Source organism: Labrus mixtus, chromosome 21, assembly GCF_963584025.1.
Source record: "Labrus mixtus chromosome 21, fLabMix1.1, whole genome shotgun sequence".
Lineage (NCBI taxonomy): Eukaryota > Metazoa > Chordata > Actinopteri > Labriformes > Labridae > Labrus > Labrus mixtus.
Window position 1 is genome coordinate 18,102,224 of NC_083632.1, and position 27,960 is coordinate 18,130,183.

At 41.5% G+C, this 27,960-nt stretch overlaps 1 protein-coding gene across 2 annotated transcripts; it reads left to right on the forward strand.

Annotated features, from left to right (window-relative positions):
* The first annotated feature begins 209 nt into the window (after window positions 1–209).
* On the forward strand, window positions 210–27,551 carry atp6v0a1b (ATPase H+ transporting V0 subunit a1b). 2 transcript variants are annotated; one of them, XM_061027997.1, is made up of 22 exons: window positions 210–313; window positions 1,753–1,915; window positions 2,091–2,169; window positions 2,609–2,706; window positions 2,941–3,069; window positions 3,206–3,288; window positions 4,210–4,336; window positions 4,420–4,502; window positions 4,691–4,784; window positions 5,624–5,836; window positions 7,428–7,578; window positions 7,710–7,849; window positions 7,933–8,096; window positions 8,765–8,855; window positions 10,178–10,296; window positions 11,157–11,373; window positions 12,908–13,015; window positions 14,161–14,361; window positions 16,304–16,321; window positions 19,640–19,757; window positions 19,874–20,045; window positions 26,921–27,551. In XM_061027997.1, exons 2-22 carry the CDS (start codon window positions 1,799–1,801, stop codon window positions 27,012–27,014), a joined length of 2,616 nt encoding a protein of 871 aa, XP_060883980.1. In that variant the 5' UTR covers window positions 210–313; window positions 1,753–1,798; the 3' UTR covers window positions 27,015–27,551. The 2 variants fall into 2 exon arrangements, with proteins under 2 accessions (XP_060883980.1, XP_060883981.1); XM_061027998.1 differs by having other exon boundaries at window positions 14,254–14,361.
* The last annotated feature ends 409 nt before the right edge of the window (window positions 27,552–27,960 follow it).

Consider the following 27,960-nt stretch of genomic DNA (forward strand, 5'->3'; position numbering starts at 1 on the left):
GGTATGGATTTTCAAATTTAAATACTGTGACGCTTCTACGAGCATTATTTGAAGCAATTCAAAGCTACAAGGCGTTTGATGTATACTATACTTTGTTTTTTTAGATGCACTGGTATCATTATAAGAAAAATGGTCGGTAACATTTGCGAGATCACCTTTAAGAAAGTGCAACACGCTTTTATTGTGAAGTCAGTCGTCCTTTGGTATGTTCTAGGTGGAGTGTTTCTACTAACTTGACGCACCGCCCTGCAGGACCACAGCATCCCGCATCCAGGAGGGTTTGACAGGAAAAGGTGAACTGCTGGTTTCACTGGTGAGTAAATACATATTTAAAATGTTTGAATTATATTTTTTAGCGCGGTGATTTATTGAGTAAAAAAAAAAAGACCCACAGTAGCCTACTGTACACGATATTTTTTCGACGGGGGGGGGGGGGGGGGGGGGGGGGGCTGTGTAATATGACACCGACACCTGCTTCTAATGTTGATAAATTATGAATGAATTACGGAACAAATTACAAATGTGTGCGACACATATTGAACCAATAGTTCTTGTGTGTTTACATGTAGCGTCTCGTTTATATGAGCGGACGTATTGGGTGTGTAAGAGGAGGAGACAGATGCTCACACTGAGCTGTAGGCCGGACTCCAGCAGCATCATGGCGTCCTTGAGCAGTGAAGGGCAGAGCTGCAGGAGCAGGAAGGATGCTGCGACACCAGAGATGCTCGTCCGCTTACACACACTTGCCAAGCCGGGGAATTAAAGTATCCTCTATTTTCTATTGTAGAAATGTACACAAAGTTGATACTGAGGCGTTGAGGTCGTTGAGCTTGTATTTTGAAGGTTCGTCTATCATTAGCCAATAGCCGCCATCCTCTTCCTTATTCAGCATATTGTGTCCTATAGTAGCTGCCTGCATATAAGGACTGAAGGAGTATCCAGACAGACAGCAGCTGTGAAGTGAGAATGGCTCTTTTCATAATAAAACCAGTGGTGGACAAACTACACAACTTAATCACTTCAGTCAAAGCAAATATGACTCCAATACAAGTGAATGTCAAATTGAATTGCTGAGTTGAAGTACTGGACGACTTGCTTTTTTTTTTTTACCGTAAAACTTCACATAAAAGCACATCCTATTTGAGGCCCAGTCCCTGTTACAAGCCTGGTGTTGCCACACGTTTCAATCAGGAGCAAAAAAAAGTGAATCAAGAAAATGATTTATTGCAATGGATAACATGGAAATGTGACTTGACAGAAGGTCTTCTGCGCTTAGACTCTATAGGGGGGTTGATATGTTTGGAGAATAAGCCACCCCCCCCCCCCCCCCCCCCTCATGGAGTCCAGACACTGGTGGTGGTGAAGCTGATGACTAGTTGAGAACGGATGAGTGAAGAATTGATGGATGATGAATCTGCGGAGATGGTGATGGCGCACGAAACATCGGCCTGAAGGAACTAATGCAGAGAAAGAATCATATTTAAAAGGGGAGCAGAGCGATGATGCAGACAGTGAAGATTAGGGGTGTGGCAAGATCTCATTCGACGTGATCTCACGGTATTTAAAGTCAATATTTTTCTTGTCGAGGTGAAAGCTGTCAGTACACATACAGAGCAGCAGCCATCATGATGGAGTCTAATGATGAACTGGAGATTAGCACAGAGGATGCCCCCGCCAAAATCGTGTGTGTCGTCACACCCGTAGTGAAGATATTTCAAATATAATTCTGACACTTTCCCCCTCCTATCCTAGGTGCAGCTTTTCTTTGTTGTAGCTGAGACAGACTGAGGTTCTCATCATGGGGGAACTGTTCAGGAGCGAGGAGATGACCCTCGCCCAGCTCTTTCTCCAGTCTGAGGCAGCCTACTGCTGCGTCAGCGAGCTGGGAGAACTGGGCATGGTCCAGTTCAGAGATGTGAGTATGAATGTTTGAACTCCCTTACTATCCTCAATCTTAAAAACTAAAGTCAGGGATAAAGGTGACAGGTCTGAGATTACATGCGGTATGACTAAATCAAATCATCAATTGTTTTTTCATTCCTTGTTACTCGTATTCATTATTTGAAAAAACATATTTCTTTCCCGCGCAGCTAAACCCAGATGTAAACGTGTTCCAGCGCAAATTTGTGAATGAAGTGAGGAGATGTGAGGAGATGGACAGGAAACTGAGTAAGTCAAAACTTCCGACTCATGATCTGTGCAGCTGCAGTTTTTGATAATATGTTTATTTTTAATGTGTGGGTTTCTATTACAGATGCACCGATCCACTTGTTTTCAGTTCCCATCTGATTCAGATTTATTTATTTTTCATAGTTGTGTTATTGTTGTGGTTGGTATCATTCAAAGGCTTTATTTAAAGTGCAAACACATCAAAACAAATTTGTACAAATTGAATTTATTCCAACGAAATGAATTTGAACTTTGTGCTCTCTGCACGTACAAACAGGAAGCGGCAACAACTGTACGGTTTTCAAATTAAAACTTTTAAACTGTGTAAGAATCTCTAGTTTCTATGAGATAATAATCCAGTTTCTTATTTTAACACAAAGCTAGTTTTGCCTTGTAAGATATTGAATATTGATATTGAAGTTTTCTCTCTGCTGAACAGGGTTTGTGGAGAAGGAGATAAAGAAAGCTAGCATCCCAACTGTGGACACTGGAGAGGACCCGGAGGTGCCTTTTCCTCGGGATATGATCGATCTAGAGGTAATCAATCTGCAATCATTGTGAATCATCATCAGTCGCATTATACATTTGAAATGCCTATAGTCAGACCCTCAACAGTACAATGCTTACGGTACACAGGCCTTTAAACGCTGTCATTTGTGTTAAGTTGAGTTATTGGCTAAATGTCAAAGCATTAGTATTAGCAGAATCTCAAACGGTCTGCTCAGAAATAAATCAATCAGACTAAGTGTGTCTGATGAATGTGACCAACAGGCCACCTTTGAGAAACTGGAGAATGAACTGAAGGAGATCAACACAAACCAGGAAGCCCTGAAGAAGAACTTCCTGGAGCTGACGGAGCTCAAACACATCCTCCGACGAACACAGCAGTTCTTTGATGAGGTTTGCTTATTTTGGCTTCTCAGACAGAGACACACACACACACACACACACACACACACATACACAACAACAATGCATAATTGATCTATGTTTTCTGTAAATATTGTAACAAAAGTCTTTCTGATTTCTTGGTCAGATGGAGGATCCCAACCTGCTGGAGGAGTCATCAGCCCTGATGGAGGGCAGCGAGGGGGGCCGGGGAGCCCCTCTCAGACTGGGGTAGGTTCTGAAACTTGCCTCATATTCTCTGATATACATTCTCTGCAGATACAAAAAATGAACTGCACATGAAAACATGGTTTTGTGTTCAGTAGGATCTGATCAACAACAGAAATGTGGAGTCAAAATATTGTTTTGTTTATTATATGATCGAATGTAAATCTCCAAACTGTAACACTGACGGTAATTGAAAATGACTTAGAGTCAAGCCACAACCTCTGGTGTTAAAAAAATAAGCCAGTGCAAAAAGAGTGTAGTTCCTTGAGTGTCCACATGGCAAATGCCACCTTTGCCTGTTAATTGATTGACTGAAAGTTAGCCAGCTATATATGGAGGCCTGCCATCATTCAGCTTCAAAACCCCTCTTGAGAAAACCTCCACAGTCAATCCTTTATTTTATCCTTTTGATTGGAATTTTGAAAATACAAACTACTGTTTAAAAAAGGATTAACACTAGATTGTCAAGCCTAGATTTGCACTATAATTTTTTTTTTTGCTGAGGTCAGCTGAGTCCACAGTCTGTGAGATTAGAAGCAAGTTAGTAAAAACAAAGAGGGAGTCATTCTTTCATCTGAATTTAACAGAAAAATGTATCTAATTAAACTGATAACTAACTAACTAAACTTTGACAACGTTTACATTGCGAGACATAATTTACAGTAAGAAAATACAACAAAAAGAAAAGGCCAACATAAATTATTCCTATATCAAAATTTGTCAGACTGAAATTTATCCAAAATATAAATGAATATAAATGTATTGATGCATATCTTGGAGCGATTATCACTGTGTTGGTTTTCACTACCATCAACCAAAAGCCAGTCCTATGAAATCACACAAGAGGCCGACTCTGTACCGTCTTCGATCTGTTTGTTTCTTTGTGATCTGCTCTGAGCTCATGAGCGTGTGCTGTCTGTGCAGGTTTGTGGCTGGAGTGATCAGCAGGGAGAGGATTCCCACCTTTGAGAGGATGCTGTGGAGGGTGTGTCGCGGCAATGTCTTCTTAAGGAAGGCGGAGATCGAGGACCCTCTGGAGGACCCCGCCACGGTCAGCGAACACAACAAACGAGAACACAGAGAATCATAAACAAAGATGCACGGTCACTGATTCCTTCTTTTCTTTTACAACAGGGAGACCAGGTCCACAAATCAGTGTTCATCATCTTCTTCCAAGGTGACCAGCTGAAGAACAGGGTGAAGAAGATCTGTGAGGGGTGGGTGTCAAAGATGAAGATGCATCAAATTCATTTATGAGCAAATTCATAGCATTTTTTGCCTATCTTGTCCCAAAACATTACATAGTCAAATCCATGAAGTAACCTCTTTAACATTTGCACAAAGGAGACATGAGGAGAAGTAGAGTTATGTTTGTGATGCTGTAATGATGGTTGTTTATTTCCAGGTTCCGCGCCTCCCTCTACCCGTGTCCAGAGACCCCGGGGGAGAGGAAGGAGATGCTGGCTGGAGTCAACAGCCGCATCGACGATCTCCAGATGGTACGTTTGTCTCTACAATGGATGTTTGCGTCCAAGTATCGGCCACACACACATTCAAAAAATAAAGATAGTTTAAACGCACTCTTTGAAGGATGTTACCCTCTGAATTGGGACTCAGTGATGGTGTTGTATCATCAGCTTCGACAGCTTTTGTGACTCAGTGCGACACAGTGGAAGTTATGCTTTCAGCCCTCTCAATTTCTGGGCACATTAGCATGAGCAGTGCACTTCTGTTTTTGTTTTTTTAAAGGGCCTTTGTACTCTTTGTTATAACGCTGCAAAATAAGAAAATTCATCAGAGACTTTGCACAACAGGTGGAAGTTTAGTTCAGGCGGACCCTCCTCAATATAATTTATTTCCAATCAGAATTACAATAGTTCCAATGCAGCAGACAGGCAGTAGTTCTTATCTGTGAAAGACCTTTGTACAGGCTCATAGTGTTGTGGTTCCCAAAGTTTGTCCTTATTAAGCCTGGAAAAAAAAAGCCCTGGTTCTGCTTGAGAGGTCTGCCGGAGTCTGAGCCTGCCAACCAGATGTAATTAATTACTCTGGACTACAATAGAGTATTTTACTGAGGTTTACAAAGAAAATCAAGTTCTGAGGACAAACATGGAAGGAGCCTGCCAGGCAGTACAGCACGCTGCACGATAAATGAATTTATCATGTTTGTGAACACACCAAATGGTGCTCATTCTATTTGTTGATCTTATATCATATTCATATAACAAAAGACATGACTGTAGAAAAAACAAGTTACATCATACAGAAGGAAGTGAACAAAAAAGTGAAGAATAAGCCTGTGATGAATTAAATGAACGACTTTACATCGCTGCTGTAGGTGCTGAATCAAACAGAGGACCACCGTCAGCGAGTGCTGCAGGCCGCCTCAAAGACGATGCGGGTGTGGTTCATCAAGGTGAGGAAGATGAAGGCCATCTACCACACTCTCAACCTCTGCAACATCGACGTCACCCAGAAGTGTCTGATTGCTGAGGTGTGGTGTCCCGTCTCGGACCTGGACTCCATCCAGTTCGCTCTGCGCAGAGGGACGGTGAGTTTTTTTTTTTGTTCTGGTTATGTTTGAAGTCTTTCTGACTGATCAGGCATTTTAAAATCTTGTCAATTTTGTATCGTAGTAGTGTGATGTAGAAAAATGTAATGTGCCACACGCCTGGAATGGGAATTCGTATAAATGTACGGAAGCTGTCAAAGCTCTGTTATTTCACTGTCTTTTGATCGGTCAGCAACCAAAGAGAGTGAACATTTCACAGAGAAAATGGAATATGAAAGACAAAAGCTACCTACTTCAACCTCTTCCCAGCTAGCATTAGCATTTGACAATGTTGACAGAAAAAGGAAAGCTACAAAATTGTCTGTTATTACGGAAAACTAAGCAAGCAGACAGTAATATACAGATGACAAAAGTCAATACTTATATAACTTGGTGTGATTTAGCTGTGGGTACCTAATTCTTCTCACCTTCCCAGGCCCGGTTCTACGAGGGTGTAAAAGGTTGCATAAGCGCCCTTATTATACATTTCTGCACCCTCAATTGAGTGGACACAAAAAAAAAATGATAATTTTTTTTACAATAAGTAATGACAGCAGTGACTCTGATCATGTTTATTCCATTCATGATCTGATGGTCATGACAGGTGCACGTGACCTGTCCGTTCACCGGGGACCACATGAAGTCCTTTTGATCTAGAACTGGGCCTGCACCTTCTGTTGGTTTCTATACATTTTCTCGGTTTATAAGATTTGCAAACCTGGAATACTTCTGTGCATTTTCCAAACAGCTTTCAAGCCATCGAGTGATTGTGATTTTTTTGGGTTTCTGTTAAGACAACGACCAAAGCCCAACAAAACATCAATATATTCAGAGTACAGAATTCAGCCCGAGAGATGTTTGAGGAGCTCAGACGTTCGGGGGGAGCTGGAGTATGCATCAAAAGGGGTCAGTTACTGTTGTTCGGTTATCTGATTAGGATGCCTCCTGGACGCCTCCCTTTGGAGATTTTCCGGGCACGCCCAACTGGGAGGAGACCCCTGGGCAGACCCAGAGTTCACTGGAGGGATTATATATCCCGTCTAGCTCGGGAACGCCTCGGAATCCCCCAGAAGGAGCTGGAAAACGTTGCTGGTGAGAGGAAGTTTGGGTTGACTTTTACAGCGCTTGCTGTCACCGCAACCCGACCTTGTATAAGCGGAAGAAAATGGATGTATGGAGGGATGGAGGGTACAGAATTCATTTCATTTGGACTTTAAAAAAGACGTGTGTCAAACTGGTTAAAGACTGACGCACCAAACCAGAAGCAACGTGTCTATCATATACGTTATCCTCGTGATGGAGAATCTAACATACAGGTTGAAAAAATGAAGGAAGATCATTTTGCCAAAGGCTGGGGGAAATGCTCAACATATAACACAGAACAAAACGTGAAATTTCATATAATATGAAAAATATTATAAAATAATGCCATCTTCATCCAACCAACAGGCACAGTGTATTTGTGACACTTTTCATGTCATATGTTTAATATCTGTAAAGGCATTTTTCTGTAAGAGGTAAAATCAGATAAGTGTCATTTGGATGTTTCAATAATATATGTGGTAAACCAACTGAGTGTTTTATTTGACAGGAGAAGAGCGGGTCTACGGTGCCATCCATCCTCAACAGGATGCAGACCAAGCAAACTCCACCTACCTTCAACAAAACCAACAAGTTCACATCAGGCTTCCAAAACATCGTTGACGCCTACGGCATCGGGAACTACCGGGAAATAAATCCAGGTAATCTTAAAAAGAATTACTCAACTTGTTATTTCTCTCTCAGGCTCTCCTGTTTGAAACGTCTCCATGGCATGATTGCTGTTTGAGTCGTTTGGATTGTTGTTTGACATCCTCCATAATGTGTGCTACAGCGCCATACACCATCATCACTTTCCCCTTCCTGTTTGCCGTGATGTTCGGCGACATGGGTCACGGCCTGCTGATGACCTGTGCTGCCCTCTACCTGGTCATCCGGGAGAGTCGCCTCGTGGCCCAGAAGAGTGACAACGAGGTGCAGTATGCGATAAACCACCTCCCAGTTTACAAATCAGAAAACAAACAACATATAACACAAGGTGTTGTGTGTCCCTGTAGATGTTCAACATGGTGTTCGCTGGTCGCTACATCATCCTGCTGATGGGGCTCTTCTCCATATACACAGGCGTTATTTACAACGACTGCTTCTCCAAGTCGCTCAACATGTTCGGCTCTGGATGGAGCGTCAGACCCATGTTTGGCTCCAAAGGAGCAAACTGGACGTAAGTCAACAACTCCTCTACTGTCTCTGATATCACAAAAAGATCTCTGTTAAGTACAGGGCAGGAGCATGGGCTGCATGTGAGAAGTGATTGTAGCCTTTTGGTTTATAAAAAATGAAAAATAAATAAATATAAAATAAAATACAGAATTTCTTAAACCTGCATTCTTTCTTAAAACCAGCAGGGGCAACTGCACTGGTTGCAAAAACAGAAGATTAAGATTTATTAACCCTGCAAGTGGGAAATTCAATTTTACACTCTGTTGTTGAACATGCTACACACACATAGGTTGAAATACACACATGCACAAACAGGATCCTATGGACATGCATTAATGGAGGAGTGTCAGAGTGAGGGGGCTGCACATAGCCAGCACTCCTGAGCTGGTGGTAGGGTTCCGGTACCTTGCCCTAGGTCACCTCCGCAATGCTCAGGAAGTGAACTAGCACCTCTCCGGCTACCAGACCAATTTCCAGATTTGGTCCACACTGGACTTGTACCGGGGACCCTACAGTTCCAACCCAAATCCCTTCAAACTGAGCTTCTGCCGCAACAGGTCTAGTTGTATAAAAGTCTGTGAGAAAATGTGCCTGTCATCCTGGAGAGAGGTGCAGCAAAGCGTGTAAATAATCTGCTTTATTGTCTCGTTCCCTGTTTCTCTGCCCCAGGTTCGAGACACTTGATGGAAACGCAGTTCTTCAATTAGACCCAGCTGTCCCCGGTGTGTTCAACGGGCCTTACCCACTCGGAATAGATCCGGTAAACGCTCTTCACTCACTAAACAAACCATAAAAAATAAACCCAAATAAAAAGGCTCACAGATGTTGTCTCAGTTGCAAACTTGACATTTTAGCATGTAAATGTAAGAACTGTGCAGAATATAGAAGTTCCAGGAAAAGACCCAAAACGACAGTGAATGTTTCAGCAGCAATTCTTTTTGTATCACAGGCGTGAAATACTTTCTTCCTCTGTTTCATACAGCTCCATTGTTGTTCAAAAACTATTAAAATCACATCAGTGAGCCACATTGTTCATTGGGTTACACATTCCTTCATCACACTGAACACTCACAGACTGTAGTGTCGTCATTGTTTTTACTTGAACCCACCAACACCAGCAACCAGATACTCATTAGAACGCAACGTGGACAAATGCACGTCCATAGATTGATCTGTTTGTTTCAATAAATACTTTAGTGAAGCTCTTACTGAGATATTTTTCAAACCACTAACAATCTAAAGATTTATTTTTGGGCTTTTTGTGCCTTTAATGGAGAGATAGGACAGGATTGATAGAGTTGGAAATCAGGGAGAGAGAGAGAGTGGGGAATGACATGCGGGAAAGGAGCCACAGGTTGGATTTGAACCTGGGACCAAAGCCTCCATACATGGGGCGTGCGCACTAACCACTGCGCCACCAGCGCACCTAACAATCTATTTTGAAGCTGTTTTAAATGTTTGTCCTCAGTAGTGAAATGGCTGATTAAAAGAATACTCATAAAGAGGTTTATGACGTTTAGCTTCCCACATATTTTCATTTATAATGGTGCAACTTAATGGAGATCCATTATGTTTATCCATATTTAAATTTATACATATATGGCTATGGTGTTGGATTTCCTTAATCAACCTCAGCAAAGTTTTTTTATACAGTTGATACACAGATATACAGTTGTTGGCGTACTTCCCGTATGTGGTTTCCTGCTGCTCTGAATGAAATGTAACAAGAACTTTGGGAGCCCTGTCCAGAACCCGACCTCATGTTCTGCCGACGTATTAGAGCAAAACATGGAGCAAAGATGTAGGACATGCCAACCCCAGCAGCTCTTTCAAGGACACGCCCACCCAGAAGCTCACTCATGCAGAGCTGGCCAATCGCAAAAAAAGTGGGCACATGGGCAGGTGGGCCTTAAAGAGACAGCAGCTGAAATGAACCGGTTTTAGATTCACATCCCGCCACACTACTAGATAGCTGTCCCAGACTGTCATAATTAATTGTGAAAGTCAGTATAATAGTTCTCCTTTAAATAAAAATTAAGTATTAAATGTTGGTTTTTAAGTATGTGTGTGTTATCTCTGCAGATCTGGAACGTTGCCACAAACAAGCTGACCTTCCTGAACTCCTTCAAGATGAAGATGTCCGTGGTCCTGGGAGTCATCCACATGATATTTGGAGTGTCTCTCAGTCTTTTCAACCACCTGTAAGTTATGAATATTTACACTTTCACTTGAAGTTGTCATTCATTTTTTTGAAGACTAGTAGCAGTTTTTTTTTTTTTTTACTAAGATTGTCATTTATTGTAATCTTTTATAAATAGTTAGCCTAAGCTCTCCTGGATGACCCCTAGTATTTAGTATTTAGTATTTTTTTCAGGGTGAGATGATGTGGGTCTAATGGAAATAATTAAACTTGAGCGAGTTAATTAGCTGCGATTGTTGCACGAACAAAGACTGTCTGCATGTGACAGTTGTGATCTCAGTGCACATAATTTAACAGCTGCATTAAGTTTTCTTTTCTCCAGTATGTTCTTCTACGCTTTTTTGTTTATATTGTGATTCCATCAAACTACACATAACCTGCTGCATTAGTGGTGCAGTGGTTAGTAAGCACGCCCCTGGTACTAAGACTGTGGTCCTCCAGGCAGACGGCCCAGGTCCAGATCCGACCTATAACTACTTTCCTGCATGTCGTTCCCCTTCCTTTTGTCCACCTTTATTACAAAAGCACTAAAGATCTTACTGTTTACAGGGGGAAACTGAAATTCACAAAGCAAGGAATTATATATTTATTGGATGAAGTGTGGACAGCGAGCGTCCGATGCTCTGTGATGTGATGCCATATCTACCACTCGCCTGTCGTTAGGACACTGTGTGAGCTGTGTGTGCTGCCTGAGCTCTGTAAATAATTAACATTTGTTTTTATTTTGCTTCTCTAGCTCCAGCTTCTTCCCGTTATCTGCTGGTTGATTACATGTTTCCTGCAGGCCTTCACTACCCACATGGTTCAGTTCCTATAGAAAAGTTGACGTCTGTGTTGTTGACTGATGATGTTGCCCCTCAGGTACTTCAAGAAGCCGCTGAACATCTTCCTGGGCTTCATCCCAGAGATCGTCTTCATGTCCAGCCTGTTCGGTTACCTCATTCTGCTCGTCTTCATCAAGTGGACGGCCTATGACGTCTTCACCTCCAAGGACGCTCCCAGTCTGCTCATCCACTTCATCAACATGTGTCTCTTTAACTACAATGACCCCACTAACAAGCCCCTCTACGCAGGACAGGTGCTCCCCCCTCCCTCACTCTTCCTCCCTGCTGCCTCTTCTTCCTTCTTACCACCTCTCTCTTAACACTAGCATGGTTGAATCCTGGTTTAGAGTTTCACAGCAGCTCATTTTAATAGTAACTAAATATTGTATATTTCCATTTTGGAGGAGTTCCGTGTTAGCTACAGAGAAGCAGCTTTTGATTTTACAGGGAATGAGTGATGCTCCTGCAGGAGTTCTCAGATATGTAGCTTGAACACAGGTCAGTAAGTCACAGGTCATGCTTCTGATGACTGTAGCCTCCTTAACTCTCAGACACAGTGCAGTAGCAAAGCATTGATTGATGCATTGATGTGTGCATCATTTATTTAGCTCCCCTGCAGCACACTTGAAGTGAAATCAACAAGGAGTTATTAAAGGAAACCCCCAAAATGCTTTGCAAACCCAAGGCATTGTGACATTAAACATGTATTCAAAAGAAGCACGTATCTTATTAACAAATTATTGTTCTAAAAATGTTAAATCAAACTGATATCACGAAGATATTTTGCCCATTTTAAAGGCCGAACTTGACTATTAGCCACCAAAGCATCACTTTACAAACAGTTTCATGTTCCCTTCTACAACATCTCTAAACGTTGAAGGTTGCAGTAAATGTTTTCCTAGCTGGTTTCTTTACTCTCAGCTCAATTTTAACTCACCCCTTCTGTATGTCGAGCTTTCAGTAGCTAAACAAAAGCATGTGCGGTTCACATATTTTTGGAGTTGTGCTCGCTGTTCCTGATTTAAGTGAGGGATAGCTTTTCCTCTCTTTTACTTTGTGCTGTTGGTACATCATCAAGTATAAACCCTGTCAACAGTTTATTAAACGTTTCATTATGTTGTTTACATGATCAGCTCTTATCAGGAAAAGAAGTACAGAACACAGGAGAATGTTAAAGTCAGCCAAAGGGAGGAGCAGCGTTTTCTGTACTCAGTATTTTGTTCAAGTTGTTGCCAGATGAAGTTAAAGGTCACATATTAAGCAGAATACACTTTACCATGTTGTTCTTATGCTAATATGTGTCCCTAGTCTGTCTACAAACCCCCCAATTATGAGAAAAGTCCATCCTCTCCGGCTTTTGCCTGCTCCACTTTTCAGAAAATGTGTGCTTCCCTTTGTGACATCACAAAGGGCAGTAACCCCTCCCCCAGGTGGGTGACACTCCCACAGCTAGGTGTTTGGTCTGCCCTCTGAGGCCACCTCACCGTAAAAGAGAGGCATGATAAATTACAGGCTCAGAGTGGATTTAGAAACTTCACAGACATGTTTTGGGCCTTAGAGACTTATTTAAACTTGTTAAAAACATATACGATACATCTAATATATCTGTAATGTCCTAAGATCAGAATTTTACTGTTTAGCTATAACAAATGGCTGCATCAATATGTATCAAGAAAAGCAAAGAAAAAGAGAGTGTGTTTTTGTGTTCTCGCAGTGACATGTAGTATCTTCTGACCACTGCTGCACGTCACCAACTCTGTGTTAACCTCTCTCTGTTTGAATCTGTAGATGGGGATCCAGATTTTGTTGGTGCTGATTGCCCTTGCATGTGTACCCTGTATGCTGATTGTGAAAACTATGGTGCTTCGGCGTCAGCATCTGTGGAAAAAGCACCTGGTATGTGATTCTGACCCGACCTTTGACCTTACTTCTGATGAATAACAATTATAACCTTTTTTTTTCTCACTCCTATTCTGCCATTCATTTCAATGCACATTGTATCGTGTAATGTGGTTGGTTGTGGTGCCATGTAAAATGCTTAAAGCTCGCCTTGGAAACGCTCGCATTTTGATGGGAAATATTCTTGATATTCAAACTGAGGGCACCCTAACAGCCTCGTAATCCACCCGTTCTTATCCGAAACATGTCAAACACACTGATAGGAATAACTTGAATTGCCTGATGAAGCAGCGTGCAGCTCTCAGTGCTTGAAAAAAAAAAAAACTACACCAATCAGAAGGATAAAATGAGAAGATTCAATAAGATTAATTCACTGTTGTCGTATTCCTGCACAGTAGCCTGGCCCAAGGCCTCAGGCTTAAATGATCCAGTGAACGTGATAATGAAATATGCAACTTCCATTTAGACTCAAAGTCAGTGACAAAGAAGCCACGGACTTTAAGCCACCCAATATTTAGTGTGTTTCTCAAAAACAAACACAAAATATAAAAAAGACTAATACGTACAAGATTAAATAAGACAGCAGTCAGATGAGGATAGTAATAAAAGCAGAAGTAAGTCAGACCCTTTTGTGTGCGATGAATCTTCTCATTTGCAGTCTAACAATGTTTGTATGTAGCTACAGTGTTTAGTTATTATGAAATCGATTCCATAACTAACATATATTACATAAATAACACAAAGAGAGTGAACTTTAGTTGGCTAACACATCCTATATAAACTACAAAGAAGTCAAATTCTTTCAATAAGTCAACTTTTGTTTTTGTTTTGAATCAAACGTTGAACAGGAGTTATAATAATTATTCAATTATTATTCCTCCCTAGACACAACATCAGTGAATAAATGTCTTTCAGCATTTGATTTGTTGCTACCTTTTATTTTTTAAATTGTCAGCCTTTTTTATCTCTTTTTTTTTTTGACGAGTGACGAGTGACGATGTTGATCATTTTGGAATAACAGCCGTCCCTCTTCTGTGCTGGGTGCCCTGTGTTATGTAACAAATCAAAGTCAATGAAGAAGAAAGCGTTCAATCCAAGGCTTGCTTTAAGCTAGACACAGCTCTTGTGGCTTCTGTATCTAGTCCCAGAAGAGGGAAGAAACCCCTGCAGAGAATCTAGAGCAGTCTTTAGAGAAAACAGGCGTGTCCTCATCATCCACTGGACTCACCCAACAGGGCACGCAGAAGTTCGGAGGGGTGCGGGTGGGCAATGGGCCCACGGAGGACGAGGCTGGCATCATGGACCACGACCAGCTCTCGCAGCACTCAGAGGAGGGAGACGAGGTGAGCCCACCACTAATCACCATGCACAGTTTTTAACAAGATCCTGATAGTAAATATGCTTTCAACATGAACTACAGTACTTAGACTATCCTCTTGTAATCTGTGTGTTCAAGGTGAACTGAGATAGTAAAAGATTTTAAACTTGTCAACGGTTAAAGTCCGTGTGAAGCAATAAGGAATATGTATTTTAAGTTTTTTATATGTCAAGGCTCTGTTCTTAACCACCAGTCCAAATTTAATGACTGAAAGAAATCTAAAAATCTAAATGTTCAAAATTAAGTTTTAATTTCATGAGAAATTGGGCTGTGATGTCAGCTCTGGAGTGCTGTGGGCGTGTCCCTTGAATACACCAAAACCACGCCCACTCACAGGAAAGACGCGTCAAAACGACAAATTCTTCAGCTTCTGGCATCAAGGGAAGAGAGAATGAGAACGTGAGCTCGAGAATTGACTGTAACGTTGAAACTTGTGATAGCTCGTGATTCAGCGGGATTATGCTAAGAAACTCCAGTGCGCCATCGAGCCTCCCTTTAGCTCTACCCAAAACAAACCTGAGAATAAAAGTGAGGGAACATTTTCTACCAGATTAAATCCATTATCCAGTCAAACATAGTTGTTAGTGTTTTATTAAAAGTATGTTTTGTGTTTTGAGACCGATTCCTGATTTTGCTTCACACAGACTTTAAGTTTTTAGGTCCATCTGAGTAAAAGTGAAGTTAGCTTTACCATTTAAGATGGAACTGTTTTAAAGTGTCACATTTGAAGTTTGTCATCTTTATTCGATATACTATAATCTCTTATGTTTAGGTCAAAAAGTAAAGTTCGGCTTATTGTAGTTCCAGCGACAGAAACAAATAATCAATTTTAAAATGTTCTGCCTCAGCTCGTTCACCTGCATATCAGAGAGCGTAGTGTTGTCTCCTGTGTAGTAATAAGAGATGTGGGTAATGTGGGCACAACAGTGTGCAGAGAGAAGGAGCGAGAGCAGGGATGGAGAGGAGCAGATAAGAAGTGGATTTTCCATTTCAGAAACATAAACAGCGAGGTGGTTTTCATGGGAAACAGCGAGTGGAATTTATGAAGAAAAAAAACACCCCGTTTTCTTTCTGTGACTCATAGTTTTGGTGTCTCCCAGGTTTCCCGCATAATAAATCTCTCAGTGTTTATCCTCTGATAACAAATTGCATAACTATAACGTGATAAGACTGCTTTATTTTAACATTATTCCAAGCATATGAAACGCAACACAGACAGAACATATCAACTGGGATATGCAATGTGATATCTTATCGAAGTATCAGGCTCTGTTTTTTGTTATAAATTGTCATACATGCAGCTTATTAAAGAATTTAAAGAAATGCCTGCGTGGTCGAAGTGGATAGGATCCACCTCCAGTTCAAGGTGTAGAGTTTGCTTTAGAGTTCTGGATCTGAGACCTGAACCTTACTTTATCCCAGTGTAAACTTAAAAAGACAGGTGAGGATCATTTCAAGTTTATCTTGATGTAGAACTAAAAAAGGCTGGCACTGACGGCCTAGCGGTTAGGTCACGCCCCACGTACAGAGGCTATAGTCCTCCAAGCGGGCAGCCAGGGTTCAATCAGACCTGCGGCTCCTTTCCCAGCATGTCCTTTACCACTTTCTCTCTCCCTTTGCGGATTTCCTACTCTATTCACTGTCCTATCAAATTAAAGGCAAAAAGCCCAAAAATGAATGGAAGGAAATATTTGGTCAATTTGGAAACACAGTTTGAAACGAGTTCTCGTCCAATTTCTGCCCAAAGTTTCCATAGGCACCTTAAACATGGTACATTTATCAGAAGAACTAATGAAGTTTTGTGCCTGGTGAAATAAACTGTGAAAGCAGATTCAGAAAGCATCATCTGGTTGAATGAAGTTCTTTAAATTCAGCCACTAACCTTTGACCTTTTATCTACTTTAAAGCACTCAGAGGAAGAGCCGGTAAGAAGCTGTGTCTGGTATCTTCGTACTGTAGCATGTCTGGATGCTGTCTTGCCTTTTCTGTCGGTGTATTAAGTAACAAGTGGTGGTTTTGTTTGTTTGAACTCTGATCGCTCCGTCTAAACATCCCGTACTCCCAAACTGTGCTCCCTTCAGTACAAGGCATGTTTATGTGTGGTATTTTAAATGTGTGTGTGTGTGTTTGTCTTTGTCTTTGTGAGAGAATGTGAAATGCTAATTTATTTACAATGTATTTTACAAGTGTGAAAAAATGTATGATAATGAAAATGAGTGTTTTATTTAAATGCTTGAATCTTGAATGCTGTGTTAATTTTGATATGAAACAAGAGAAACTTTATGACGTCCTGGCAGATGTCTTTTTATGTGTACTATATGACACACATAGATTTCCATCATGTTTTCTTAAAGGTCACATGGTATGCAAAATACACTTCATCAAGGTTTTCTCACATTCATTTGTGTCTCTAGTCCGTCTATAAACCAACCAATTAAGAGAAAAGTCCTTCCTCTCCGGCTTTTGCCTGCTTCACTTTTCAGCTCTCTGAGTCTACCTTATCACTGTAAACAATTGGGCATGGAGCGAGAAAGCCCGAGCCACCCAAGCCCTTCCAGAGAGGGGGCGTGGTCAAACACATCTCATTTACATTTAAAGGTACAGACAGAGAAACAGCCTGTTCTGAACAGGGCTGAAATAAAGGGGTTTATAGACATGATCAAATACAGGATCAGAGAGGATTTAGAACAAGAAACTTCACACACATGTGTTGTGGAGCTCTGAGACTTATTGTTGAAAAGGAGGATAATATGTGACCTTTTGTACTTTTCGATACTGTCATCATTGAAATAATGCAGATTTAAATATTTCAAAACACATATCAAAGTATCAAACATTTTGACAACCCTACCTGGAGTACCTGGAACACGACATTTCTAATCAGAGCCTCTGGTCTCTGTTTATTTGAACCAGTACAGCATGTTAGCCGGTGTTGTTTTCATTAGCTCCTCTGGCAGAGACTCTTTGAATTGAAACAATAACTGCTACTTCCATGAACTCTGTTTCATGGGTCCAAGGACAAAAGGCAAGCATGGAAAGAGGAAACCGGACCCGTGCCAAGCCAAACCGTACAAGAACAGCTCGGAGCAATACGCTCCCATGTTTCCCCCTCCCTGCCCATTACATACAGGAAAGGCTAGTCTTGCTCCAGGAAGGAGAGTATGGAGGAACTGTGTTGGCTTTACAATACACAAACATGTTTCTGCTGTGTGATCCTGCAGAGGGAAAAACAGACACAGACTCAAACAATCCAAACTACTTTGTAGCGTATGAGAGCTACAGTAAACTCTGTGACAGGGGTCGAAGGAGTCAAAGCGGTCACTTATTAAGATGATGGAAACCCTTACCACTGTTTATATCATTTTAACACTACAATTGTTATTAGTGGTCACATTTTAAAAGGCATGGTTACGTGATAATCATCTCCCGGTGTTAAACAGAAATGGTTTGTTTTACATTCCTGAGTAGATAAGCTATGATGATGCATGTGTAAACATTAAACTGTAAATTCTGTTGTTTTAGCTTCCACCCTCACCCGCCCCCGTCACACACACTTAATGAAAACACAATGGGTTGTATATATTGTTTATTAATAATGCATATGCTCTGCAAAGCTTCACAAACACAATCAAAATGAGGCAGATATGATTCTTAGAGAGAGAGTTGCTGTCCATTTATTTCACTTAAACTTGTCAACACTCGGCCTGTTATTTTGATTCTTGTAACCTTGAGACATTTAAAAACAAAGTGACACTGAGCTGCAGCAGGGATTTAGGTCTTTGGAAGCTTGACTACATCCGCTAAGACAGTTTGACATTTTTCTGAGGCTGTGCTACTGTGAGCGGCAGAGAGAGAACCGAATTTCCCCCTTGGGATTAATAAAGTATTTCTGATTCTGAGAAGCGTTTGCATTGAATTGAAGATGAAACACTGAAGTGTATTTCCCCCAATACAATGCTTGAGTTAGTCTGTGTAGGTTATGCAGCATTTACAGTCTTACCTACAGTAACCGGGTCACTCCATGTTTTTATTAGGCCTGCACGATGAGAAAAAGATGCAATGTGTGATAATGTTTAATGTTGCCATAACATTGTATGATGTGATAAGAAACACAAATGTAGGAGTGCATATTAACTGTCACTCACAGTTTCTTTGTCTACCTGAGTTTACAACATGTCCCTCCTAAATCCAAAATAAATTCAAAAAGTAACTGTATTTAGGAAAGTAATGCACGCTGTCTTACTTGCAGTAAACTAACTGGCAAAGTGTCTGGACCAAATGTTGCAAGTTAGACCGTGCAAATTTTTAAGGACTTAAAACATAAATCTTCTTTTTGTGTTAGTAAAAATAATGCTAATGTATTCATTATCTTGTGTTATCTTGTGTCGATGTAATTGGTGAGGTTAGAAAGCATAGGTTTATATTTATTAGTGTGTTTGTGCGCACATCACACTTCAGGCCACCCCTGCAGAAGTCAGGGGCCTCCCCAGTCAACAAAGTCTGGACACGCCCCTCAACATGAGAAAGAATTGCTTGTTTACAAAAAAAAAAAAATTATGGGACAAATCCAGACTTTTGCAATGTGTGGTTTTATTTGCAATAATGATGAAATTTTGATTAATTGTTTGCAGCTTTAGTCTCTCTGGCTCTGCTCAGAGGGAAGCTGTATGTTTGAAGACATTATGTTTTCATGTTGCTCTGGAAAATCATCACATTTGGCATAAACCTCCACTTGGTTCCAAAGGATGGCCTGATTGGATTTGGTGATCAAAAAGACAAAAGTCACTCTGGTTTTATTAATCATGTGTTGGCAATAGTAGATTCACTAAAGAGGACACAATTTTACATGGATGTCAACTTCTCTTTGACATACTTTTGTGCAGGAAATCATTTTTCCCAGCATGATTTCTCAGAAGTACCTAAAGGGAATGTCTTTAAACTTTTTGCACAAACACCACCTGGACTCAATGATTCATTTTGCAATCTTCTGTGGTCACTCTAAATGTTTTGGTTGGTTCTTGCTGAACTTGATTTCTTCGACTAACCTTCTTTCTTGTGAAGTACAGGTTAGCAACCTTTGTGATGATTCCCGTGACAGTGGTTTGTCAGCTTTGTTCTGTGACAAAAAACGTACATGTCAACAGGGCATTGAAGACCTGTTAGTAAAAACTAAAACAAAAAAATAACAAGGCTGTTTCCATAACCATGCTGTGTGCGCTCACCATCATGTCTCTCCACGACAGTTTGACTTTGGTGACGTCGCTGTCCACCAGGCCATCCACACCATAGAGTACTGTCTGGGATGCATCTCAAACACAGCTTCATACCTGCGTCTCTGGGCCCTCAGCTTGGCTCATGCACGTGAGTTAAAGCATTACATACACACACAGACACAAGAATGCTCATATCTTCTTATTGTTAGTTCTGAGGTGTAAACCCTGTTGTCATTGTACATTTTTTTTTTCATTTGTGTACAGAGCTGTCAGAAGTGCTCTGGACCATGGTGATGCACCTTGGTCTCTCGTCGAGGAGTGGGGGCGGGTTCTTCGGCCTGTCCATCATCTTCGGGGCCTTTGCCACCCTCACCGTTGCCATCCTGCTCGTCATGGAGGGGCTGTCAGCATTCCTGCACGCCCTGCGTCTGCACTGGTAAGACTCACACAAATACACCCACACACACATTAAAGAAGTACCAACACACATGCAGCCTCCATGTATATGATGCATTCACTCACTCGTTTAACATGCACAGTGCACATGTAGAGAGTGAATCCTCTCATATGTCAACACACTGAATCCCTCACTGATAGTAAACACACACCGAAAAGTCATTCTTCAGCCAAAGCTGCAGCTGTACATGCACATGAGGAATGCTAGCACATGAAACATTACGGACACAGAGTGTTTGAGTGTACAGGACTCCAGATAACCTCACACCCTTCAGCTCCATCGCCTCCTAGCACCGCCTCCACCCTGCTGATCCATCCTGCACAGATGTAAACTACACTGACGTGCAGGGAAGTCGATCATTATGGAATACAAACATCATGCAGTTTAGAAAAGACATGGATTATCAAAATCACACTGGTGAGATTACCACATTGAGAGACAGGCATGTAGTAATTACTTGTATGTGTATCATAGATCCTATTAATGCATACATAGTTATCTCAGTGACAATGTGTTGAGATGTGGATTCAGAACATGTACTTAAGAGTAAAAGTAATGATGATTAATGTTCAGAATCCCAAGAGGTAAACACCCCCCGCCCCCTTCAGCACAAAATACATAATAAGATGCATCTTGTGGTTTATAAAATGACACACATGCACAAACAGGACCCTGTGGACAAGCATTAGTGGAGAGATGTCAGAGTGGGGCTGCTACCCGGGGAGGGCGGCAGAGCTATCGGGGGGTCAGATGCCTTGCTCAAGGACACCTCAGCAGTACTCTGGAAAGTATGCTATGGTGCTGCTGTGGCTCAGTTGGTAGAGTCGGTCGTCTCTTAACCAAAAGGTCGGGGTTCAAGCCCAGCACCTGCACCCACATGTCCGATGTGTCCTTGGGCAAGACTCTTAACTCAAGGTTGATCCTGCTGCTTTGTTAGTTGCCTTTGAATGTGTATGAATGGGATTAGTTACTTCTGATGGTCACTTTACATAGCAGCCTCTGCCATCAGTGTGTGAATGTGTAGGTGTGACATGTGGCGCTTTGAGTAGTCAGAAGACTAGAAAAGTGCTATACAAGCTCAAGTCCAAGTGACCCGGCACCTCTCCACCAATCAGACCAACTTCCACACTTTGGTCCACAGACTGAGCTTGCTGTCCGCCTAACTGTTGTGTGTTTCTCTGTAGGAAGTCAATGAGGGGGTTGAATGTTAACCACGGGGGCCCAAGGGGAGCGGCGGAGGAAGTTAAAGAGAAAATCTAGATTTTCCTGTTTTTAAATGGTCCTTAACACCAAATACAATCAATCAATAACATGGATTTATCGCTCAGCCCTAAAATAAGCTGAAACACTGTTTTATGCTGGTTTATCACAGTAATATGAATATTGAATTTAAGGCATATCCTTTAGATATTATGTGATTGATCGAACTGGCCTCATGCCTGGTATTGATTCATAACTGCGTCCATGCATTCTTCATCTGCATCATAGAGCTGTAGACACATTTTTAAACCGATAAACCTACAGCAACTAGTGTTATTATCTGTATTCACTCTGACCATGTTCCTGCTGTGAACACAGAGCCTTATGTAACAGTGATGAGATGGATAAACTGAGAGAGCGGGACCTCGTGTTTTTCTTCTTCTTCCTTTTAAATATGAGCCCAGCTGTTTTTTTTTTTTTTTTTTATCGAGACTGTGCTGTTCTTCAAAGGAGTATCTACAGTATGTGTTATGCAGTCCCACCTATCTGCAGTACATATGGGCTGGCTGTATGCTCCAGGCTTAAGGTCATATTGTACCAAGATGAATGAAGACCAGACGACTATGGAAGAAACTGTAATCGGCTATTAGACACGTAAGACTGAAGAGCTGAAGATAGACTCTGAACGATGAACCTTTCCCTGCAGATCAGCAGCTGAAGAACCTTTATTTATGAAAAGTCAATTTATTTATTAATTTAAACAAGAAGAGTTGATCCTGCTGCTTTGTTTGCAGTGTATGAATTTGTATGAATGGTGTTAGTTACTTCTGATGGTCACTTTACATAGCAGCCTATGACATCAGTGTGTGAATGTGTAGGTGTGACCTGCGGTGTAAAAGCGCTTTACAAGCTCAAGTTCATTTACCAAGTCCAGTCCATTCTGTTTGACAGATGTTACATATACAGACCTGTGAGGCTGCTATCAATGACCTTTGAACCAATTTAAAAATGCTACTCTTTAAACGATTTGTCATTTTGGATACAGAGTCAATAACAATCTCTCAGTAGATACTGTTTGATAATATTTCGGACAAAATCTGATTAAAGTTTCATGAGGGGCGGCTGTGGCTGAGTTGGTAGAGCCAGTCGTCTCTCAAACCTGAAGGTCAGGGGTTCAAGCCCAGATTTCAGATGTCTCTTTTTATTCCATTTTATCCTGATGTAAAGAACAATTTGAAGGTCTGGGCTTGAAGCCCATAAAGAGCATAAAGACTGAGCAGATGCAGGATATGGCACTCGGGTCGGCCTCTCTTTTTAAATGAAAAAATGTAAACACCAACTTAAGCTATAGAAGTACCAGGCTGGGTCTCAGCTTTGATCCTGGGGAAGACTCAGGAAGTCAAATGACTTAGAACAGAACTTACAACAGAACACGATTAAAGCAGTCAGGACGTTTTTGCAGACACGAGCATGTTGTTGGTACGAGACGTTTTATGCGGTGAATCCCCAGTCTTGTCCTTCAAACACTCAAAAACATTTGAATCATCTTCATAAATAAGTATTTGACAGGCTGATAGATCGGAGGTTTGCTCTAAAACAGCTCAGGCCCTGTTGTGCGTCTCTTTTTGAAAGTGAGGCGCTTCATTAATACAGCAGCAGCGTGTCGGCTCAGCAGGTCTCCGCTAAGGTTAAAAAGAGTATTTGTCACAGCGTCGAGTGAATGGAAATGTTCAAAGTAAACAGTCGTCAATCGTGACCCTCTGCTCTCCTGTCCACTCTTCACACACACATGCTGATGAGTTCTCTGCACACAAGATCACACACACAAACACCAGAGTTAGTCGAGTGTAACGTGTGCTAGGTAGGTACGAGCACACAGCTGTGTGGAGAGACAGATAAGAGGATTTCTCTGTGTTGTGAGTGTTGCCCTCTCGCAGCTCGGCAGGCCAAATATTTGCCACGGCTGGGAGACATTCCTGGGCACTCCCCGTGCTCGATGAGGCCAGGAACCAGCAGGAACCGAAAAATCTGCTCCTATTGTTTTCCTCCTAAATGAAGTCATCAGAGGTTGTCACGTTAGAAGAATTACAGAGAACCGCACTATGGGTACAGATGGGATAATTAGAGGGAGAACAGCAGATCATTGAAAAGATACAGTGCAGTACTTTGATAAAGAGGCCTCAGAAGTCTTCTTCTGAACCTGGTCTGTATAACTTTGAACAGCTGCTTTAACTCTGATTGCATAAAGTGATCATAAAGTCATACTGCATTTTTGTACAGTTTTACGCTCACAAAATGCTCCTTTTCATTTAAAGATATCTATCCCAATCATTGTATTCTACATCAATTTCTTGGGAAAAGGGGCACTGGTTTAGCTCAGTTGGTAGAGCAGGCGCCCCGTGTACAGGCTTTATTTCTCTTTGCACCCGTCCAGGGGCGCGTCTGGACTTTTTTGATTGGGGTGGCCCACCTGGAGCACTGACTTATGCAGGGGTGGCATGAAGTTTGTGCACTCACCCAAATTCATTTTATATATGTACCCTTTCTTTCTCCATTAATGATCTGTATTTGTAAGTTAGTGCAACTTCTTCTTCGCTTGATTCTTTGAGGACTCAAAAAGAAGATGTACAAAGTCATGGAGCGCTGCGCCCAAGTAGAAAATGGAAGTTTAACTTCTGTTCAGTGTGCACAAAGTTAAAACTAGGTGCTGCTGTGCTCAGCTCAGCGGGGCACAGATACGCTCTTATGCCGCGCAACACATGGACAATGAAAGGGTTTGAGAGCAGCGTGTAGCGCCCACAGCGTCCTATCTGAAAAGCCCTTCGCAGGTTAGTCAACCAAACTTACACATCCGTAGCCGTGACAACACCCACTTTGATCGTCTTGAAATCGTTGCTGTGAAAACTACACATAAACTCTCACTGCTGTATGTATTCTAGTACTTTTTCTCAAGATGGATTTGTTTAGACTCCCAATGAATTGCATGTTAAAAAATGATCATGCCAACTTTTCTAGCATAGACTGATGGTCATTGAGCCCATCCAGGGGGGGCTTAGAAGGAGCAATATTAAATCTGTGTATTAACTCGTACTAAATACATTTCCACCTTTAGCCTCTTTTAAATAACAGTAATACGTCCTCTGTGATCCGACGCACCAGGCATCCCAAAGAACTTTGAAAAAGGTCATTTTCAGTTTTCATTGAACATCATTTCTGAATGAGCCGACAGCACACAGTATTGGTGGAGATATGAGCGGGGGGGGGGGGGGGGGGGGGGGTCAGATGCAGGCTGGTCTGGCTCTCAGCGGCCATATTTGGTCACGTAGCACTCTGAGCTTGAGCAGACCATCAGACTGTACTGTTCTTAAATGTCCCATCCAATGACTCTCACACTTCCTCTCTGCGTACTGATGTCACCTCTGTGAGTTTGTCAAGCTCAAGTCTGTCACACTTTTCTAATAAGAAGACTGAATACATGATTAAAGATGTTGCGATATCTTTTCCCTCAGTGTGGTCTAAAGATATACACATCATAATTATTATTTATTTACTTATTCTCTATGGGTGTGATGTGATCACTACGTTGTATACTTTTTGGATCAGAGAGTCTGACTTCAGGTCACCAGGGGAATGTAAATGACGGCATATACTGGAAGCTGATTCATGATGTTTTGAACATTCCACAAAATAAACTCTTCAGCCTTTTAGTGCGTTTCTTCACCTGTGAGAGAGTCAGTTATATTTGAATCTCTATTTACATATTCTTCATAGAAATGTAGAATCTGTACATGAGGGTCTGGATTTTCAGCAAACAAAGTGTTATAGGTTTCCGTTTGTAGTACATTAGTAGTCCGAGCGCTGTCGACCAATTACGTGTCAGCAGGCTTTGATGTGTGCAGGAGAAACCGTTATCCTCTCGAATGCCTAACCAGCTATCATGGACGGTATTCTGACCATCATTACTTTGTCTTAATAAACAAATATCAGAAAAATAATTCTCTTCTAGATCAACATTTTACACTTGAGCCACAAACCTGTTGGCTCAATGTCACAATGACAATCAGAGTTTAGATCCCCTGACTCCCTTGAATGCATCAGAAAGCATCTATCTGACCTCCATTCAACAAAACGAGCATTTTAAAAGTTGTTTTCTTCTCCTCTTGATGTCAGACCTGACACAGCTTGACTTTTTATTATTTTTAATTTGTTTATTTTTGGGCTCATACGGCTGTAGAGAGCCAGAGTGAAGCAGCTGTATGACCTCTGCTGTGTGAGTGGTGGCCGTAAAATGATGGCTGTACTTGTCATTTATTAGTTGAAGGAAGAATGTGCAACTTTTTGATCCAGTAGATGTCGCACTTGAGCACCAGTATGAAACCAAAACAAACTCATCCGCTCTCCTCCAGCGACGCTGCGCTCGAGGGACGACAAGGAGAAACTGCTCAGAGGACCCGAGTGACCTTGTTGGGTGTAAGGAATTAAAAAGTTATGATAAATAAGAAGTGACTTAAAAACAAGTAATAGCATTTTAAAATGGATTCTAAAATCTACAGGGAGCAAGTGAAGGGGGGCGAGTACTTATATAAAGGAACTAAAGGGTCTGATGCTCAAAGTTTCCAAGAGGTCAAACTGTTCTGATCTGTCAATGAGTCTCTAAGAGAGCTCCAGTGTTGTGTGGGAGGATTTGACTTTGACTGGCTTTAAAGGAATGTGCCCTGCCTTAAAAACAATACAGCTACAAGATTTGATCAACCTGGGTGGTTTTGAGTCCTAACAAGAACGAGATTAATATCTATAAATGTGCAACAGTTCAGTTTTTATACCGTACATTCAAACTCAACTTTTTTTCTAGTGAACATCTGGAATCTGCAGTGTGCTTGACTTTTATTTATGTCTTTCTTTATGTTTGGAATTCTGTTCAGACAATTATTTTTTAATTGTAATCAACATCAGGTTAACTAAACTGTTCAATTCTTTGGTTGATGACAAATACCTGCAGATATAATGACATCCTCATCCTCAGATAAGTGCAGATAATTAAAGCATTATGTACCCAAAACTAAGACAATGGCTGTATTCAAAGCCGCCTACTCTATATTACTATCAAACGTAGTGTGCTGTATGTTCTGCTTACTGCCATATGTTCAACAGCTGTATATAGTATGACTTGGTGTTATTTTGAAGGGCCATTTGGGGAATTTATTTCAGGTGAATACAGGGAGTTGTGTCAGGTCTTTTATACTTTCTAGTGGAATTGTGGATACTTCAACACTTTTAGATACCACGTGTTTAAGAATGATACAATCTCAGTATCTTTTATTCACTCACTATGATTAAATATATTGAAAAGTACAGAAGCTTTAAAAAATATTCTTTTACAGTCTCATTTTTAGCCCAAAGCTGCTATGAAAGACAGAGAGAGCAGGGGTGGAGCATTCACAGTCACCGATTGGCTAATACGGATTTTTCTCGAGTCCTTTTTTTGAACGTTCATGTCTCTTACCAACACACAGAGCAGAGGAGGGGATGCTGTGGAAATGCACTTCAACATACGCAACATCCTGATAGGACTGATATAAAACATAAACACTGATATTATTTTCATTGTGTGATCTATTTGTACTAATCTCTCCCTGCTTGTCGTCCTTCTTTAGGGTGGAGTTCCAGAACAAGTTCTACTGCGGTCAGGGCTTCAAGTTCGTCCCCTTCTCGTTTGAGAGCATCCTGGAGGGACGTTTTGACGAGTGATCGGCCTGAGCCATTCCTCCTCTCCTCTGTGTTAGTGTTTGTGTGTGTGCATGAGCCCAAGTGCAGCCCTCTGACACCCTCTAGTGGTCATTTGTGAAACTGTTATTGTGTGTGAGCTAAACTGTGGTCTGTGTAAAGAGGTTTCTTTTTTTTCCAGTGTACATGTGCCAAGCTGTACTCATACTGGAGCTTCTATTGCTGCGGCACAGTACCATCTCTGTACTGTGAATACTGCTTTATTAACATCTCCTCTGCCAGCTTTCCCTCCAACAAATCCATCACTAAATACGACTGGCGAGGTCTGAGTTCATAGAGATGAATCAGGGTGGAAGGCAGAAAGCATTTAACCTTAATGCGGTGGCACCTCAAATGAAAAAGTGTACACTTGTGTAAGATTGGGGGGGGGGGGGGGGGGGGGCTCTGAAGCAGGTTTTCTCGGTTGTGTCTGGTGGTCAGATAAACAAACCATGTCCTGTGAAGTTATCCTGTCTTATCTGTGCAGCTTGGTGCCGTGTGGCAGTGGAAAAAACCTTTAAAGATTCATCGGGCTTGTGATTTAAAAACTGTCAGAGCAGCTTTACATTTCTCCTGTCAAATCAGAGTCAACAGAAAATCCCCGTGTTCACTCCAAGCTCTTGGTGTTTCTCCATTTTAATGCTGAGTGGTAATGTGTTGTTGTAAGCTCATGATTTCACCTTTTTGACGATACCTGAAAGTCACACTAGAAGTACGACTGACAGTGTTTGCACAGAAGTCATCTGAACATCTGACAGTGTGTAGAATCAGTGGATCAAATGGATGTATTGATCTGACAATGAAATAATAAACAAAGATCAGAGCTGTTTGACAGATATCAGACGTGTTGGTCGCAGCTTCCCTGTCATCAAATGCCGACATGTTTACCTCTGTGCTGTGACCTTTGACCCCTCTGTGCTCATTCGGTTTG

Coding starts and splice junctions, on each gene's coding strand:
- atp6v0a1b (XM_061027997.1), top strand. CDS start 1,799: ATGGGGGAACTGTTCAGGAGCGAGGAGATGACCCTCGCCCAGCTCTTT. Junction 2,170..2,608: donor GGAGATGGACAGGAAACTGA/GTAAGTCAAAAC, acceptor TCTGCTGAACAG/GGTTTGTGGAGAAGGAGATA. Junction 7,579..7,709: donor CTACCGGGAAATAAATCCAG/GTAATCTTAAAA, acceptor TGTGTGCTACAG/CGCCATACACCATCATCACT.